The sequence below is a fragment of the Pipistrellus kuhlii genome, unplaced genomic scaffold (assembly GCF_014108245.1).
Source record: "Pipistrellus kuhlii isolate mPipKuh1 unplaced genomic scaffold, mPipKuh1.p scaffold_m20_p_12, whole genome shotgun sequence".
NCBI lineage: Eukaryota > Metazoa > Chordata > Mammalia > Chiroptera > Vespertilionidae > Pipistrellus > Pipistrellus kuhlii.
This window is the reverse complement of record NW_023425427.1, coordinates 26086107-26106794: the sequence shown is the minus strand read 5'-3', so window position 1 is coordinate 26106794 and position 20688 is coordinate 26086107. Positions and strand designations below refer to the sequence as shown.

At 39.4% G+C, this 20688-nt stretch overlaps 1 protein-coding gene across 2 annotated transcripts in view; it reads left to right on the top strand.

Annotated features, from left to right (window-relative positions):
• PCSK5 (proprotein convertase subtilisin/kexin type 5) overlaps positions 1–20688 on the top strand; it is a 394890-nt gene that overhangs the window by 328137 nt on the left and 46065 nt on the right. For both annotated transcript variants that reach the window (XM_036433764.2, XM_036433763.2), the window contains exon 25: positions 19485–19527. In XM_036433764.2, coding sequence (XP_036289657.1) covers positions 19485–19527 — 43 coding nt within the window. The remainder of the gene's footprint in view (positions 1–19484; positions 19528–20688) is intronic.

The following is a 20688-nucleotide window of genomic DNA, read 5'->3' as shown; positions in this document are numbered from 1 at the left end:
TTTATGTATTTTATTTTTCTTTTTTTTTCTTCTTTTTTTAAAATATATTTTATTGATTTTTTACAGAGAGGAAGGGAGAGAGAGAGAGCTAGAAACGTTGATGAGAGAGAAACATCAACCAGCTGCCTCTTGCACACCCCCTACTGGGGATGTGCCCGCAACCAACGTACATGCTCCTGACCAGAATCGAACCTGGGACCTTTCAGTCCACAGACTGATGCTCTACCACTGAGCCAAACCGGTTTTGGCATGTATTTTATTTTTCCAAATAAAATAACATCCCCATCTTAAAATCCATTTGGTAAAGGATTTTGCTGCTAAAATAAACATTTTTAACCTTTCAGATTAGATAAATCCCTCTGCCTAAAGTGAATCCTGCCCCAGCCTCTTACTGGTTGTACAATTCTGGGAAATTCATTTAGCTTCTCTAAACTTTGGTAGCATCATAGATACTTGGGATAATTTTAGTACTGCCTCACAGCATCGTGGTATTAAATGAGATGACCCATCTGTGGTTGGCAGATGAAGGGCTCCTCCAACCATGCCCACACCCTAATCCCTGGAACATGTGAATGTATTGCCTTACATAGCACAGGGGAATTGAAGATGCACTTAAGGTTAAAGATTTTAAGATGGGGATGTTATTCTAGATTATCCAGATGGACCGAGTCATAAGCATGATGACCGTAAAAGCAGAGACCCTTTCCAGTTGTGGTGAGAGGGATGAAAGAGAAGAAGAGACCCTCATTGCCAGCTCTGAAGCTAGCTGAAGGGCCCCCCCCCTCCCAAGATGAGGAATGTGTGTGTGGGGGGGGGGGTTCTCTAAAAGCTGGATACAGCCCTCAGCTGATGGCCAGCAAAGGGATGGATCTCAGTTTTACAACTTCAAGGAACTGAATTCTGGCAACATCCCAAATAAGCAAAGAACCAATACCTAGAGCTCCAGAAAGGACTCTGATTTTAGCCTGGTGAGATCCATACTAGCTTCTAACCCAAAGAGCTGTGAAATAATGAATCTGTAATGTAAGCTGCTAAATTAGTGGTAACTTGCTAAGACAGCAATAGCAAACTAATACATCATTTAAAGTACATAATGAAGTGCTTGGCACATTAGGTAAGGACTCATGTTAGCATTTCTTACCAATATTAATGGCATAACTATTAATACTGTTTTATTATCTCAAAAGTCACTTCTAGCCTTAATGCTAGCTCTGACTTCTGACAGCCCTCTTCCTCATTCTCATAGAATGACTTCCTTTCCATTGTCTTTTAAAAAAATTCTTTATTGTTTAAAGTATTACATATAATATTACATATGCCTCCTTTATCCCCCATTAACCTCTCCTCAGCCACCCCCAGCCCCCAACACATGCCCTTACCCCCACCTAGTGTCTGTGTCCATTGGTTATGCTTATATGCATGCATACAAGTCCTTAGGCTAATCTCTTACCCACCTCCCCTGCCTTCCCTCTGATTTATCTGTTACCCCCCCCCCCTTCCCTGCCTTTCCTATGAACTATCTGTTCAATGCTTCCCTGTCTCTGGATCTATTTTTGTTCATCAGTTTATGTCATCATTATATTTCACAAATGAGAAAGATCATGTGAGATTTATCTTTCTCCAATTAGCTTATTTCACTTTTTAATAATATTCTCCATGTCCATCCATGCTGTTGCGAATGGTACGAGTTGCGAATGGTAAGAGTTTTCTTTTTTATAGCAGCGTAGTATTCCATTGTGTAGATGTGCCAGTTTTCTAATCTACTCATCTGCTGATGGTCACTTAGGCTGTTTCCAAATCCTATCAATTGTAAATTATGCTGCTATGCACATAGGGGTGCATATATCCTTTCTGATAGGTGTTTCTGATTTCTTGGGATATGTTCCTAGAAATGGGATTACTAGGTCAAATTACAATTCCATTTTTAATATGAGGAAACTCCGTACTGTTTTCCACAGTGGCTGTACCAGTCTTCATTCCCACCAGCAGTGCATGAGGGTTCCTTTTTCTCCACATCCTTGCCAGCACTTGTCATTTGTCGATTTGTTGATGATAGGCATTTTGACAGATGTGACAGTTGTTTTGATTTGTATCTCTCAGATGACTAGTGACTTTGAGCATGTTTTCATATGTCTCTTGGCTTTCTGTATGTCTACTTTCAAAAAGTATCTATTTAAGTTTTTTGCCCATTTTTTTATTGGACTGTTTATCTTCCTTTTGTTAAGATGTATGAGTTCCCTATAAATTTTAGAGATTAGGCCCTTATCTGTTATAACATTGGTTATAATATATGTTCTCCCATGCAGTGGTCTTTCTTGTTGTTTTATTGATGGTTTCTTTTGCTGTGCAGAAGCTTTTTATTTTGATGTAATCCCATTTGTTTACTTTCTCCTTAGTTTCCATTACCCTAGGAACAATATTGGTAAAGATATTGCTACGACATATGTCTGATATTTTGCTGCCTATGGATTCTTCTAAGATTTTTATGGTTCTCCATCTTATGTTTAAGTCCTTTATCCATTTTGAGTTTATTTTTATGTATGGTGTAAATTGGTAGTCTAGTTTCACTTTTTTGCATGTATGATTGTCTTTTATTTTTATTGATTTCACAGAGGAAGGGAAAGAGAGAAACATCAATGATGAGAGAGAATCTGCTTCCACCTGCATGTCCCCACTCTCCCCACCCCACCCCCACTGGGGGTTGAGCCCAAAACCCATGCACCTTCCTTGACTGGAAACCAACCTGAAACCCTTCAGTCCACAGGCTGATGCTCTATCCACTGAGTCAAACCAGCTAGGGCTTCCTTTCCATTGTCTTAACGGATCTGCTCACCAGCTTCAGGGGCTGAAGGTTGTGCTGGATTAAAGTGCAAGGAAATGTCTTTAACTACAAAGCCAAGAGTACAAATTAACATCACTGAGGAGAGACAGATGGAACTGGATATGATATATCGAAAAGGATACCACATGACCTATGCAGGAGTTAGGCTGGGAATGATTAACCTGAAGCTAAACAAGAGGAAGTATCAGACAAATGCCAAATAAGAAACAAGTATTAAAAAGGAACTGTTGCCTTTAAAAATGTCAGTGTCGCAAAAGACAAAGAATAGCCAAGGAGTGAGTTGTACCAGATTAGAGGAGGCTAAAAAGATAAGACAACTAAATGCAATGTGTGATCTTAGAATGGATCCCTATTAGACATGATTGGGTCAATTTTAAAATATGGAATATAGACAGTAGGTTAGATAAGTGTTTTTATTAACTTTAAATTTCCTGAAGGTGATGACTATACTATGGTTATATCAGAGAATGTACTTATTCTTAGGAAATGTACACTGAACTATTTAGGGATAAAGGGCCACCAAGTATGCATTTTACTTTTTCAATGGTCCAGAAAACACACACACAGAACAAGTGAGCAAACTGTACAGCAAATGAGATGGGATGTATACAGGTGAATCCGGTTAAGAGAAAATGGTTTTATTCTTACAGCTTTTCTATAATTTGAAGTTATTTTCAAATAAAATATTAAAAGAAAAACCTCTCAAGTTTGCAATCCTGTAAAGAGAACAAATTGCCCTGGCCAGTATAGCTCAGTTGGTTAGAGCATCATCCCAGTTCCATCTGTCTCTCCTCAGTACCAAATGTGGCAGGTTTAGTTCCTGGTCAGGGCACATACCCAGGTTGGGTGTGTGGGGGCAAGAAGCAATCACTCTCTCTCAGATTAATTAAGAAAAGAAAAAGATTTTAAAAAAGAGAAACAAATTATTAAATCCAAGCCACGTTTTATTCTGATTTGGCATTCCATCTGATACCTATTTATCATAACTGCCCATTTTTCAGACTTTTAGAATGTACAGTTTCTAAATTAGTATAGGCAGAAATGTCCTCATATTTCCCTTTATGTACATTAAATATAACCCTGGTCAAAGACAGTACAATTTTCAAATAATCTATTAGACAGTATAATGATTAGAAATATACATGTAGTAGGCTAAATATATGTATTTCCTCAAAAATATAGCAAAGCTGTCAGCCAAAATGTTAGATGAATGAAGTAAATAGTCCATTGTAAAAAAAAAATAATTACACATACTTACTAAGTGTAGACATAATTAACAATAATGGGCCTAAAGGAGGAATCGTGGTGGCTTGGGTAAATCACAGGTGTCTCCAAATGTTTCTACATGTGTGCCTACTTAATTCTTACTGCAAAATAAGCCCTTTCATCTTTTACAGCATTAGTAAAGAACACTGGTGTTTGTAGTAATGGTTTTACAGAAACCAAATCCTGTCCCCTTCTAGGCACATATCAAAATATATGAGGTTTTTTTTTTAGCCTTCTATCGTCAAACTTGCCCAGCTTCCATCAGTATCAAAATTTTTGTTTATTTTAATAAATAGAGAGGAATGGAGAGGGACAGAGAGTTAGAAACATCGATGAGAGAGAAACATCGATCAGCTGCCTCTTGTACACCCCCCACTGGGGATGTGCTCGCAACCAAGGTACGTGCCCTGACCAGAATCGAACCTGGGACCCTTCAATCTACAGGCTGACGCTCTATCCACTGAGCCAAACCGGTTTTGGCTAGTGTCAAAATTTTTAGAAAATACTGGAGATTCCTAAAATGTATCTATGGTTTGGAAAATTGCCTCATTACCAGGAAAAAACACTCATGGCATGTAGGTACCCATGCGTGTGTCAATCATTTGATAAAGTCCTTCAAGAGTGTCTCAAGAACCAAGGATGAAAGTAACAATGGCTTTCCTGCAAGGCTGGCGGCTTCTCTTAAAGCCAAGAAAGAAATGCTGAGCATTCTCACCCATGTAATTTGTGGCCATTAGAAAGATTGGTAGACATGCTTTCATTTAATCCCTTTGGACTAACAGCACAGCCCAGCTGGAGCATTAAAGCACTACACCTAAGGAAAAGAGACAGCACGGAAGAGCAGCTTCCATGCACTTTCTCCATTCAGAAGAGCTAATAAGGAAAACTGCTAAATTACTATGATTACACATGAGTTGAAAATAGCTTATCACCCGCCAATATGAATGAAGGCCCCTGGGAGGCTGTGAAATGGCAGGAAGAACAATGACCTTGGGGACAGAATCTTTGTAGTGTCTGAGAGAGGAATCAGCCGATTGCAAAATAGCCAGCCTTAGAAAATGAAGCTCTTATTCTGACAGTACCCTGCAAGCTAGTCCTGGGATCTTCCCATGCCATGGAGAAGAAAAATAGAAAGGCTTTCATGGAACAATTGGTCCATAAAACATGAAATGAAGGGAGGATGTAGCCAGCAATTATCCAAAAGAATCACATTAGACAGACAGCCAATCTAAGGTATTTCATGGTGAGGCAGAGCTCTCCCCAAATTTGGCAGATAACTGTCAGGCCGCTTTCTAGTTTGTGTATAATTGTGTAGACTTAATCACACTGTGAAATCCCTCTTATTTTCAGAACTAAGTGCCACTGGAATGCTATTAGAGCAGTCACATGAAGTTCATTAGGAAGAAGGGTTTGGCTTCTTAGAGGTGGGGGTTTGGCTGTTCCATAAAACATTTTCTCCATCATCGCCAAGTTCCAATGTTACAGCAACTGCAGTCACTACAGCAGAGCATCCCCAGCTTTGCAAGTGCCTGCAGGCTTGTCTCTGAGGTGGGTGGTGGCCTGCCTCCATTGGCAGGTGCAAAGCTTTTATTTTTATTATGATTAATGGCTTCACTTCCCCCATGAATTATTTAGGTTAAATATTATCACAGCTTGAGTTCTCTTTTATGACCAGTTTTTCCCCTTTATTTTCTGTGGCATCAAAACAATCAGGATTTGTTTATTAATTTTTGTTCTCTTTGGGGATGGATCCAAGGAGAAAGTTGGCTCTCAAAAGTTGAAGAGAATTACCTTTTGTTCAATAATTCATTGCCCACCCTACATGCATGATTGCAGGTGAATGCACACATAGACACATACACAACCTTACACGATAGGCTTGGTGTTGTACTAAGATGGAATTGGAAGGGTAGATAGACTCACCGTGTACTGGAGACCGGAAGATGTGCCACTCATTAATTGGTGGGGAAACAAATAATATAAAAATGTGTCTGGTCTTTCACTACCTTCTCTAGATAAATCACTGCTGTGCTCTGATAAATAGTGCTGCTTCTAACAGTCTTATCTTGTTTATAATTCCCAGCCTTCACTCAGATCAATCTATTATAGCCGGGAAATCTTGAAAAGCTGCCACATTTGGAGAATGTACTCAGAGAGTCTCTCACTTCTTCTTGCCCAACCCATATACACGTACACATGCTCAGCATCTGGTGATGTGTTTCTCTATATCTGAAAAACAATCCCTTCTTATTCAACACTAGAGGCCCGGTAAACAAAATTCGTGCACGGGTAGGTTCCCTAGGCCTGGCTGTCGATGAGAGCTGATCTGTGAGGCAACCAACAGGGTGAACTGCCGGTCACCTCTCTCTGTGGGGCAACCAGTGGGGTGATTGTTGGGGAGCAGGACTGGCGAGTGGGTGGCGCCAGGCCAGCCAAGGTGGGTGCGAGCAGGGAGCCCCGTTGGCTGGCCTGGGGCCTGGAGTCTGGGGGCAACTCCCTGGTCAGTCTGCTCCCTGGTGGTCAGTGCACATCATAGTGACCGGTCATTCCACAGTTTGGAAAATTTGCATATTAGGCTTTTATTATATAGGATAATATGCAGAGTTAAAATGTATGTCCCAAGTACTTAGTGTGTACTCCATTCTGTAAGGGAAACACTCTAAGTCTAAAATTTGATTTTGATCTTTAAAAAATGTGAGGCCCTGGACGAGTGGTCAGTAAATCTGGACCTAATTCTCAAACCACCACTAACTAGCTTTTAGCTTTTGGTCAGGTCATGAAAAGCCTAGGCCTCGGTTACTTTATCTGTGAAAATTGGGTCATGAGTGGAAATTGGACAAGAACAAGGGTCTGAGTTCATATAACTACAGGTGCCTGGCAGGTACCATGGTCAGGTGGGCTGGATGGGGACTCAGGCCCCCAGAGGTATCCCAATTGAGGGGAAGTCATTTGCTGCTCAGCCCTTGTCAATGGTCTCAGGCAGAACTTAAGGTGATTCAGACTGCTATAGGAAATATTTCAATTTCTTTAAACATGGTACTGGTTGACACTGTGTTTGCCAATGAAACATTTCTGCAAGATTCCAATCAGCACCTTCTGGACTCCAGGGTCCTCTGTTCCTATATGGTACGACCCTCAGAGCCATCCAGCAATTGGCATGTGTATCAAGCATTCAGGAGAGTATATGGACCCCGGGAAAGATGGTCACTGAATCCCTCAGGTCATTAAAATGATTACAAACTATGCTCATCTCGGATCACTGTCAGCAGATATAAGTGGTTACTAATGAAAATTGAGGTGGGATTGCTGACTTTTGAGAGGGTGGAAAAGCTTAGAAAGAACATTAAAGGAAACAAACTCTATTTCTAATTGTACCCCTCACTTCTGGCTGACGGCTTACATAAAGAAGAGAAAGTGGAAGGGTTTCAGTATATTCTACCACACGGCTCAGGAGACTTAGCCATAAGAAATAAAAGCAAAGAAGTACAGAGAAAGGAGAGAACAAAGCGTAACTAGTAGTCCATAGAAGCCAGCAAATGGCACAGAAGAGAAAATATGTAGTAATGAATGAGGCACTCAATGCAACATCTCTCAGATCAAGGGAAACATTTGAAGAAAACAATTTCCAAAATCTGTGAAGTTTTAAAAAGGTAGAATAATAGGCAAAGGCTCCAAACCTAGGGTGAAGGATAGATTCTCTGGCTAGGGCCTCCTGATTAATGAGTAAAAAGTGATCCAGTTGCCATAGTAACTTGAAGATACACAAAAGAAAACATCACTTCTTTAAAATATTCCTGATGATGAATAGGCAGAGCCTTTCAAAATATCTTTTTAAAAATGTAAGAAGCTCGTTTTTTCTTTTAAGAGCATATCACACAGGATGGCTCTTAGCACCCACACTCCACCACCCCCATAAAAGGAACTGGTTGCACAAGCCCTAGTTTGTTTATACAAACCAGCAATTTTGGCAAAAAGTAATAACCTGAAAATATGTCTGTTGAAGAATAGATTCTTGTTTTCAGCAGTTTGTTTCTGTTTAGGCAGCAAGAAAGGTAAATGTATGTTTTCTTGGTTTTCCTTTTTTTTTTTTTAACAATATATTTGGTTGGAGAGTTTCCATGGATGCTGAGAATGTGAAATGCAATCAAGCAGATTTAGGAAATGGGGGTGGGGTGGGGGGGTGTTTTGCTTTCTGTAACTTTCTCTTGTCTGAATAGAGAGGTAACAAAAAAATATGATTGCGGTAAAACTGCACTCCTACCCTCTTTGCCTTCTCCAGCTGGGCTCCTGCAGCCCTGGACTCTTAGTTCACTATCCAAAGGATTGTTGTTTTGCTCCAGGCAATTCAACTTTGGCAGAGTATCCTGAATGGCATGGAGGTTTCAAGCAAGGTCTTAAAATGAACACTGCAATGATGAAATATCTAGGGTCCCCTTCTATAGGAAGTGGAGGGCTCCTAATTGAATGCTTTGGGTAAACTATTGGCTCAAGACCCAAATGAAGTGCCGCAAGGCCTGTGTCCCCAATAGACATTTCTTCGCTGACAATGTGACATAGGCTTTTCTTAACTGGCCCAGGGGTCAGTGGTCTTGAATAGCACAGTAAGGCTGCATAACATGGTATTTTACAGTGGGTGTATGAATATTTTTAAGCAAGGATATGTAATCTTAAATAAAGGCTGGGTGAAGAAGATAGAGAAAGCACTTAGAATTCACAGGAACCAGTATTTCCAAATCTGCATTTGTTCTGTCAGACCTTGGACAAGTGCTTGATGTTTCTTTGGGGCTCAGTTTACTCATCCATAAAATGAGGAGGTTGGAATACCTTCAGTTCTGCAAACATATCAAGCACCTCCTCCATGCTATTGTCTGCCACCTGTGTCCCCAACAACACCTTCTACTGAGTTATTTGACTCCAAATACCGTACTACTTAGCTGCTCAAAATTCTAGGAAATCCTTTATGTATTCCTCTCTCTCTCTCTCTCTCTCTCTCTCTCTCTCTCTCTCTCTCTCTCTCTCTCTCTCTCTCTCTCGTTTTTGTTAGAAATACCTCTCTCCACAATTCAGAAGCCAAGCAGCATTAAGATTGGGGAAGGTGGGTGGGTCATATAAAAAAATTAAAGTATCAACTTGATTACTTATAAGGCTAAAATGGAGAATGAATTAGATCTATGAAAAGTGAACTTCCCTGACCCTGCATTAAACTTCCCATCTCACCAGGCATTCTGAGTTCCTTCTCTCGAATTCACCAATAACATAGGATAAAGCTTTCCTCTTTCTGTTGAAAAGAAGTCCAATGAGCTTTATATGCATATATGCATAACCCATGGACACAGACAATGGGGGTGAGGAGGGCCTGTGGTAGTGGGGGAGAGGAGTGGAATGGAAGAGATCAATTGGGGGGGGAGAGAATTATGTAATACTTTCAACAATAAAGATTATTTTTTAATAAATTAAAATAAATAGGTAGATTAGAAACTCTAGTAGCTATCTTTCCGATACTTTAAAGATCAAGGCAGGACACAGAAGAACATAATTCAACCCACAAAGTCACCAAGTCACTTATACTTCCCAAATAATTTTCACTCTGCTCACTTTGACCCACTTCCACCACCACATTGTATTGTAGTTCAGGCAACCAACATAGTTCACCTGAATACTGCAATAGTCTTCTGACTGATCTCCCTAATTCTCTATTTGTTTGCTCTTTCACTCTCAAAATCCACATTCAATACTGCAGTAATAGCGTTTTTTCTCAAATTTGTGACAACTGTCTACAAACAAACCTAAAATAATTTCCCAGGGCTCAGGATAAAGTCTGTATTCCAAAGCTTGACGTAAAAGTTTGTTTCATGATCCAGCCAGTGATCTCTTCAGTCTTCTTTCTCCTGTCCCTTTTTGTTTCCTTGAGTCCCAACATCTATTCTTTACTCCACTTACCCCAAACTCTTTCCAATCCACTCTGGTATTTACTCTCTTCTTTTCCTTAAAAACCTGTATGCTTTTAAGGCAAGGGCAACTATGCTGTATTTTCAGAAGATTTTGTCTGACCTTGGGGCTCAGTTTGTTCATCCATAAAATGAGGAGGTTCAATTCTGCAAACATATCAAGCACCTCCTCCAAGCTATCGTCTCCCACCTGTGTCCCCAACAAGGTTTTATCTCTCACTATAGTTTCTTCAATGGGAATCTCCTGGGCCCTTTACTGAAGAAATTGTCTCTGTAGATTTAGCTCTCTCTCTCTCCCTCCCTTCAGGCCTTTTCACATATAAAGGATTCCACCCTGTCTTCCCCTTCTTCGTTAAACTCATTTTTCAGGTATCATCTAAGCTTTCTCAAGGTACTCTCCTAGTACCGCACTTCCCCCTCTACACACACACCCTGGACTAGCTATCACCTTATTTCTTTTCTTAGTAAATTGGTCATAATCCCATTAGTGATAGTCACCACATAACATTCATTGCAATGTCTTTTTGCTTGCTGCATCTTCCCTCTACACCCTGATTCCAGATCCATATTGTACTAGGAATCAATCATCTTTGTAGACCTAGCATGTAATAAGACTCAAAGTATATTTGTGGAAGGAATAAATTAACAGTAGGCATAACTCAAGGTACTAGGTTTATGGAGATGAGTAAGATATATTCCCTGACTATGGCAGATCATTTACAATTCACAGCACCCCAACGGATAATAGCTGCAACATTAATACAAAGTTTATCGGAAGCTCAGAGAAAAGACTTGTTTTGTTGGAAGAACTAGAGGACTCAAACAAATCAAAATGCTTCATACTCTTAGGGCATTTGAGCTGGGCCTTGGAGCCAAGGTTCTTTTCTGGCTCTGTTATGATTCCAGGTCTTTCATCAAAATTTCATAGTGATTTCTGCCATTGTTTTAGTGTCTTTCTGAAATGACAGATGTTCTTTTATCCACCAAATGTCAAGTCCTCTTTGCTTAAGGTATTTTAAGGTATTTTCTTTCTTCTTACATAGTATGTCTTTTGATCCTTCTCCACAGACTAAGAACTACTTATTTTCTTGGTTATTCTGCAATCTCACTACAATGGATTTTCTTGTAGATTGAAAAAAATAATGCCCTAGTCGGTTTGGCTCAGTACATAGAGCATTGGCCTACAGACCAAAGGGTCCTGGATTTGATATCAGTCAAGGGCACGTATCTTGGTTGCAGGCTCCTCCCTGGCCTGAGCCCTGTTTAGGGCTCATGCAGGAGGCAACCAATGGATGTATTTCTCTCACATAGATGTTTCTCTCTGTCTTTCTCTCTCTCTTCAACTCTCCCTATAAGTCAATGGAAAATTATCCTCAAGTGAGAATGAATAACAACAAATAATAATAATAATAATAATTATGATATAGTACATATTCATGCTATTTCCTGGGATTAATAAATAATTGGTATCTTTTAACAATTTTGGAAAATTTTCAGGCATTCTGTTGTGTTTGAATATTGCCTCTTTTCCATTCTCTTTATTATCTCTTTTCAGAACTTTAATGCATAATAGACTCTCTCTTTTATTTTTTTAAAATATATTTTTATTGATTTTTTACAGGGAGGAAGAGAGAGGGATAGAGAGTTAGAAACATCGATGAGAGAGAATCATCGATCAGCTGCTTCCTGCACACCTCCTATTGGGGATGTGCCCACAACCAAGGTACTTGCCCTTGACCAGAATCGAACCCAGGACCTTTCAGTCCCCAGGCCGACGCTCTATCCACTAAGCCAAACTGGTTTTGGCAGACTCTCTTTCTAATCTCTGTCTCTTATTACTCTTTCCTATTATCTTTTTCTCTCTCTGAACTGAGTTTTTTATCTTTTCTTTGTATCTTTGAGTTAACTAATTTGCTTTCTGCAATACCTAATCTACTATTTAATCTAGCCATTTAATTTTAAATTTGCATTTTTGTCTTTCACTTATAGAGATTTACTTATTTAGTTATTTTCCAAACTGTTTGGTTATGTTTCTATCTTCAATATATTCTTTTACTTCTTTAAAATATTAAATATTTGTTATTTTTTGCTTATTGGATCAGATAATTTCAATGAGTATAGTCTCTGTAAGCCTGATTCTACTATCTTTTATTTCTGCTGACTCTCTCAGTGCCTAATTTCCCTGTGTAGTTTGTTTTTTAAAACTGTGGCCATGTCCTAACCCATGGTTGGCAAACTGTGGCTCGTGAGCCACAGGTGGCTCTTTGGCCCCTTCATGTGGCTCTTCCACAAAATACCATGGCCTGGGCAAGTCTATTTTGAAGAAGTGGCATTAGAAGAAGTTTAAGTTAAAAAAATTTGGCTCTCAAAAGAAATTTCAATCGTTGTACTGTTGATATTTGGCTCTGTTGACTAATGAGTTTGCCAACTACTGCCCTAACCAGTTTGGCTCAGTGGATAGAGCATTGGCCTGCGAACTCAAGGGCCACAGGTTTGATTCCAGTCAAGGGCATATACCTTGGTTGCAGGCACATACCCAGCAGGGAGTGTGCAAGAGGCAGCTGATCAATGTTTCTCTCTCATCAATGTTTCTAACTCTCTATCCCTCTCCCTTCCTCTCTGTAAAAAACAAAAAAATCAATAAAATATATATTTTTTTAAATTAGTCTTTAGAAAAAAAAAACAAAAACTGTGACCATTTTCCTTGAAAGGAAAAAAAAAAAAAAAAGCCCATGAGAATACTTTGAGATCTGGGTTAAGTTTACATGTCTATAGAGAGGAATTGCTTTTGCTTCTACTAATTGCACTGGGATACTCCCTACCTTAAACTTTAAGTTAAATTTTCCTTTTGAGACGTTCTAGAACAATGAGATAACATGAATTCTGATTATAAACTTTTAGGAGAGATCCAGCTAATGGTTATGAATTCTCAGAGGAGGTGGTGGTGCTGTTCTTGTTTAATCTACCCAATGCCAAAGCTAAAACCAGGATGTTTCTTTTCTTGTCCTGGCAAATTTATTCTTCAGTCATCCTTACACTATAATTGCGTATTTTATCTGGCAACCCTGACTATAATAAGAATTTTCTGGATTTTTTAATTCAAAAAGAGTGATTAAAGCCTAATTAAATGAGAAGACAGAAGAAGGAAAATCATAACTTGGTTTCTTTCAGGTCCTAAACAAATATTTCTGTGATGTACCAGATTAGAGATTTGTTTATCTACTCTACATTTTGTCACATAGTACTTTCCTCTTTAAATAACTTTGTTAATTAGTCTCTACTCACCAGATTGGGAACTCCTTGAGGATATGGATTGCCTTTCTTATCTGTATATATTCCTTATAATATATATAAAGCAGTGTATGAACTATAGTATTACATAACTGATACATAATCAGTTAAGTATTTGCTTTTGCTCCTAAGTCAACTTTACTGCTGAATGTTCCTCATTTTCCATCCATCCAGGTACACAAGCCACAGTCAAAGTGTCTCCTATTTCTTCACCTCCCACAACTAATTTTCTTGATTTTTCTTTTAGTTCCTCTCTGATTTTTCTTTATTACTGCAGATTTTTCTTTATTATTACAGTCTCAGTTTATCCCTAGTTATGTGTTTCTCTTCGTCATTCAATGCATATTTCTGAAGCATCTATCCGCTATGCACCAGGCAATACTCTTGGTAGTGAAGTACATGAAAACAAAACAAAGCAACTTATCCTCACAGAACTTGTATTTTAGTGATTTTTTTTCAAGCATTAATTAAAATTTTGCATTTTATTACATCTAACAATTAATTTTTCTTTTACTATCTTCTTCCCCCTAAAATGTAAGCTCCAGAATAAATGAATAAGTGAATGAATGTACTGTATAGCTGTAGTGAGTGATCCTTGTAGGAACTCAGCTGCATATATTCATCCATCACTCCCACTTGCCAGTCAGTCTAGGTAAGGATGGAAATCTAGGAACAGCCTGCCTGTGATATTCCATTGTCAGAATCAGAGGACTTGGTATAGACCAGAGTCCAATAAAGCGCTGAGCTCTCTTTCAGCCAACATTTGTAGACAATGATTTCAATTATTTATTCAGGTCTCTCCTACTACTACTGTGCCCCTCCAGGGGAGCTGTGCCCCATTGTCAGCTGCACCATTTGTACTACTGCCAATTCAAATATTTATTCATTGTCCTTGGACACCAATGAGGACAAAATGACTGAAAATCATCAAAAGTCTCCCAACAAAATACTTTGTATCCCAGCACCAGTGAACCTCCCAGAAAAATCTTCTACTTTGGCAAAGCTATCAGAGGGTCCATTTTGTATTTTGGTGTTAATTATTTCAAGCAATTCTAAGTACAAGGCCTACTGGAATTATGTACTTTTTAGTGCTATTTGGGGCTTAAAATTAGTTGCACTCTTTGGGCATATAAACCTCTTACCCAGTTCATTATTCTCGGGTGGACTGAAGGATGTCGGTGACCCTCCTACAAATTTGTACAGCATCGTCTAATAACTAAGTACATATTTACTTAGGGAGAATATGCTTTATTGGCAAAGTGCTTAATTATCTCCCCGAACAATTTAAGTATTGGCTTCTTATAATGTTTCTCTTCCCTCAAAAGGAAGGGGACTACATTTCGTAGGGGGTGGACATTCTGCTGATGCTCCAGCAAGGGAACTGTTTGAGAACTCTTGGCCCAAGTGACGGGGGCGCTAGTCTGGTTAGTGAGTCTGAGGCAGAGCCAAGAATAGTCCCATTCCCACTCATTTGCCTCCTTTACAGAATCCTAACAGAATAAAAATTCACATTAAAAGTGAATTTTTAAAAAGGTGTTTGCACAAACATCTACCACTGTTTTAGGAGTCTTGTCCTGGTGATGCAGGCTTAGGAAGTGCTGAGAAACAAAATGGAAAGACAAGAAAACAGAAGTGGGCAGGAGAGGAATAAAAAAATAAAGAAAAAAATCCAAAGACCAGTTTCCTCAGGGGAAGATCTGTGAGAGGAGACTATTTCCAAACTTGTGACCAAATGACCCCAAACTCACAACTTGAGCAGTTTCTTCCTTTCAACAGTATTTATTCTAACTCTCTCTCTCCCTTCCTCTCTGTAAAAAATCAATAAAATACATTTTTAAAATAATAAAAAAATAAAAGAATGAAAGTACAGTTGAAGTACTGAGGAAGAAATCATTAAGTAATTGTTAAAATAAAAGTAATATGAAGTGATATGAAATAAAAGCAAATAAAGTTTCAAAACACATAATAGAGGACTGAAATACATTAAATATATCACAATATATATTTATATGCTATATATGAAGCCCCTAGAATCATAAGAAATGCAAATAATTCACTGTTAATAACTCATTCTCGGATTGTCTCTCCCCCCTCCCCTCCAGTGGGGTATGTGCCGCACGTTGGGAACCCCTACTCTATAGTTTTAGTACGTAAATTTAGTACAATATGATGAGTGCTGTTTTATGGAACATTTACAGTTGAGGCCTAAGAGGTCAAGATAGAAGAAGCTTAATGGATTTAGGACACCTGAGAAGAAGGGACTGAGGTGGGTAAGAGCACAGAAGCCTTCTACTCAGCAGCTTAAGCAGTTACCTAGGAGTCTTTGAAGAAATGGGACACAGGACAGACAGGTTTTCAAAAGGCCATGGCAGGAAGACCTGGCTAGCTTGGGGTATGAAAGAAAGACCAACAAGCCTAAAAATCAATCTTGAAAGAAATAGCCGAAGGTAATATAGGAGCACCCTGACATTAACTTTTCCCCACAGTTTTGCAGATAGTCAGTTTTGCCTAAACAATAGATCTCATCCACAGCTAATTCTGGCATATCTAGATAGTTACTAAGTGATAAAGGGCTACTCTTAAGAAACCAAGTTTCTTTTCTCTCCCCCAAATGAAAAATCAACATACAATAATAAGAATAATACATTTAGAAAAAGCAAAATAGGGCCATTTTTGCTTGTATGTCTCTTTCACTGTGTAACTCAAAGTTTACATAAACTTTAAAAAATTATTGTTTTCTGGACATTTTCAAATATTCAGTTCCATCTCTAGTTTAAGATATCCCTTTTCCAATACATTTTGTTGAATTAGATGTACATAACTCCTAATGTAGCCCTGTGGATGGCCACAGTTGATGGTGAAGGCAATGGGTATTTCTGAAAACATGATAAAGTGGCAGAGAATGTCAGGTAACCGCTGAAGGTGATGCTGACCACAGAAGTCAATGTCTCTGTGAGGACAGTGAATTTGTGATGAGTTCCAGGACTGACGATTGCCAAGGAAACGTGCGAAGGTGATGCTGACGATTAAGACCTCTGCAGACACAGTGGACATTATGGTCCTGTCCACCCCACCCCAGGAAACTGAATTTTCTCAAGAAAGGAAAACTGTATCCCCACGCCCTATCTTGACAAGGCATCTGCACACACATTCTCCTTAGGAAGTGAGCAGCTAGCTGGAAGCGAGCAGCTAGCTGGAAGCCAATAACTGTTTCTGAAGGTGTGTTTCCAAATGTGTGAGGCTCTGTCTCTGAATTCTGACTGAACTTGCCCCCTCCCACCTCAAAATATGCTCTCTCAGCTTAAAAGTTTGACAAGATCAAATAACCAGAGCTATTTAAACATCCTACTTTGGATAACACCTTCCAAGATAGTTAACAATTCTAGCTTGTTTATACACTTCCATTCCTCACCATGCCTACCACACACACACACACACACACACACACACACTCACACTCGCTCACACTCACTCACACTAGAAGCCAGGAAAATTCATCTTTCTCCTTAAGCCACCCCTCCTACCATTCACATGTACCCTCGACATAGAGTCAACTTTTAAGTTTGGGATTGTTACCTTTCCTTAATCCCTTAACAGCTGCCTCTCAGTTGTCAAGCTAAATCCATTTAGCTTGATGGTCTTCTGGGTGGAAATTTTTTTACAAAATAATTCTTACTCTTTAGAATAACTGGTAATAACGAGAAAGACTAATGGACATTCATAAGCTGTTATAAGCCAGTTCTTGTTCTATGCATTATTCATTTATGCAAACTGTTGTGAAGGTACCAAATTCACTGTGCAATTGGGCTGGAAAAGTGTCTGGACTCAAGATTGCATTGGTATGCACAGTTCTGAGGCTTGGTTCTGTTTAACATTTTCATCAGTGACCTGCTTAAAGGAGCAGAGAGCAAACTCATTAAGTTCCTAGATGGGAGGGATGGCTAGAACGTCAGAGAACAGGATAAGAATTTCCCAGCCCTCGCCAAATTAGCAGAACTGTTGGAGTCAAATATGTTTATTAGAGATAGGAAAGGGGGAAAGTAAGTTGCCAAATGCTAGCTGAGTGATAGTTTCTTTGGAGCAGAACTGAAAAGAATATAGGTGCAAACATGGACTCGTAGCAGGAAATAAACTCAGCCAGTAGAACCATTAGTCTTCACTGGGACCTTTGCACCCCCTTAAAATGAATTCAGATCCCCAGTCCATGGATTGTGGAAGCAGAAAGCCCTCCCCCAAGAATTCAAAGAATTCTAGTGAGCTTTACTGTCTATCTCATAGTCCCTCTAGCTTCAAATCCCTGACTCCCTTAATTAGCCTGGCTTATGATTCATTTCATTGCCCTGCTCTAGTCAATCTATCAAAAACCATGTTGACTCCAATTTGAAAACCTTTTCATGAGCCAATCACAACCTTCTGCGAAAAGGCATGGCTCTCCTGGGCTGTCCTGGCTCTTGTTCAATCCTTATAGTTAAACTTCTACCCCAGGTTATTTCACAAGGTATTTTCCTCCATGCAGATAGTTTTCTTTCTATAGGAACTCTGGGGTCAGCTGTTAAGAAAATAACTTTTACACCAGTATTACCTAACAAAGGTGAGTAACCCAGTAATGCTCCAGCCAGGGACCAGAAAGCTTTGTCTTGACAATAAGGTGACAGACAGTAAATATTTTCTATCTGTTGTTACTACTCTACTCTGGTACTATAAAGTGAAAGTATTCATACACAGTATGCAAACAAAACGGCATGGCCAAATTTGGCCCCGATGGGTGTAGGTCACAGTTTGCCAACTCCTGCCAGACTCAGCCTCAGAACCTTTGACTTTTGGGAAGATTCTGCAACCATCTTATCCAATCAGGTCATTTTACAGCTACAGAAATCAGGACTCATCAAGTAGAGTCAAGTTTATGCAAGTTCTCAAGTAAACCAGGGTTACTACTCCAAACGAGAAACAGGTAGCCCAATTCCCAGGCCAGTGCCCTCACCTCTGCAAAAATCAGTAGGCCATTTTCAGAAGTTTCTGGGGATCCCATGTAAATGGCAGAGCCTCTTCTGAAAATGTATCCACTATAACCTTTGGCGCAATGCTGTAGTAGTATTGTGTGTAATACACAATAGTGTTATGGTATAACATTCCTAGAATGTTTGGCTAAAGATCTGGGGCAGTTCTACCAAAAGAAAGACTTTGTGAAACCAAAATAGAGCCTAGAGTAGATCAAAATGGAAAGCTATGCACGAAGTTCAAAGGACATGGTTTTGTTTAGTTTTTCAAAAGTTAAAGGTGACATAAAATATTCATGCACCAAGAAGAATGTTTTCAAGAGGAGCGATTGTTTTCCATCACCTATTTCAATAAAGAGAGTAAGACTGAAGTATAACAGATAGACAGAACTTGCTAGAGGTAACTCTGTTATCCACAAAAGCTGAAGACCAGAGGAAGTCGCTGAATTCCCTTAATAATTAGATCTGGAGTAGCATGTTTGGGGAGGGTTAAGATAGAGGGAAATAGAGCGAGTCTGTGATTCTCAAAGTCTTTTCTCTCTCTATGAAGTCCCTTAGAAGCTGAGACAACAGGGGCACAGTGAATCATTATACTTAATAAGAACAGGACAGTTTCTTTAAGAGGGTTGTACAGTATAGAACACAAAGTGGATACTATATTGGGGGGGGGGAGGAACAATTGTTCAAAGGAACCTCCCAGATAATAACCCCTTTCATTGGTAGGCAGTTAGGATAACTCGTGAAAAAACCACCATTTGGAAGCTTAAAGCCCTTTTTCAACTGTATATATATATGTAGATATGCTTGATGCTTTTACCTCATCAGAGACCAGGAGTTTCTCAAAGTAGACAGTTCCTGATCTGCAATTTGAAGTCCCAGTAGCTTGGGCCTATTCCTCCTTAAAAGTCAGGGCCTAGTATTTATGAGAACTTTTATTTTACTAGCTTTGATAAAGATAAATCATAGCACAAAGCTTGGTACTCGTTAAAATGGTACAATCTGTTCAAATGCCATTTCTGGACAGAACATTTCATAAAACCATCCCAGAAGACTGTCTCAAGACAACTTTTCCAAAGCCCATTTTTCCAAATGATGAACTCTTGGCAATTATTATTTTTCATGATTGTAATTTTTTTCCAGATGACCCAGGAACCTGTACATCATGCGTTACGAGGTATTACATGTAAGTGTGGCCTTCTTTTGCATAGCGCTAACTTTTCTGCAGTTTAAGCATTACCTACTTAATCCTAAATCAGTGATTACAGGAAAGAGGCCCTGCAGCCTGAAGCAGCTCTGCCCTGTCAGGCTATTAATGGGCAATTCTTGGGTTTAGTAATAAAAGCCCAGCTGTTTTCTTGCCTGGAAAGGAGACCTTCGTTTTCTTGGTCCTGGAAGGCACCCAACCTGACACCAGTGTCTAGGAATCTTGCCATGTGTGACCAGGATTCAGACCTTGCTGGTTCTGGGCAGACCTTAGTAATACACCCAACACCAGGCAAGCTGTTTCCAGATGTTTGCATGGAGACCTTCTCCTTAAGAGTTGGATGGTCCAGGATGAAACCAGGTGCTACAATAGCTCTCAATCATCCCCTGGGTAATGAAAGACACAGACCACTAGGCTAAATGAAACACAGGTAACCATCATCCAGAAAGTTCTCTATTACAAATCTACAAATCAAACATGGCATGTCTCAATGTCACCTCCCCTTCCCAGTTTAGTCTCCCTTCCAGGGAAGAAAAACTAAAATAAGAAAAGAAGGGAGATGAAAAAGAAGGCCCAGATGATGCATAGGCTATGTAATTCCTCCCTATCATCCTAAGAACTGGAGAGTTTTGTGATAAACTCTCACATCCATTTCTTCTCTTCATCTTTCCAAAAACATTGTTAGGGACATGGGATCGATGTTATTTTCCAGAAGGGAAAAAAATGAAGCTCAGAGAGGCTATAGGTTCTTTCAAGAAGTACCACAGGCTGGGGGGGGGGGGGGGGGTGTCTAGATTTGGGTCACCTCAACTTTAATGAGCTTGATTCCAAGGGGCTTAAAATGTGGTAGTGGGTGGAAAGACATTGAAAGGGATGAGGTGGATGGCAAGGAAAGGGAAACTTAACAAGCTGAAACATATTAAAAACAACCAGTTAACCTTATTATTACTTAACCTTATGGTTTTAATTGAACTATCCCAGAATAGGCTATTATTCTCTGCATTGATTGTGTCTCTCCATCACTGCATTCCTGCCCTACTGATTTATTGTTCCATTTAAACAGGGGAAGCAGGGTGGAGAAGAGGGCCCCAGACTTGATTATTAAAAGATAGACCAGATGACAGTAAATGAGCAGAAAGA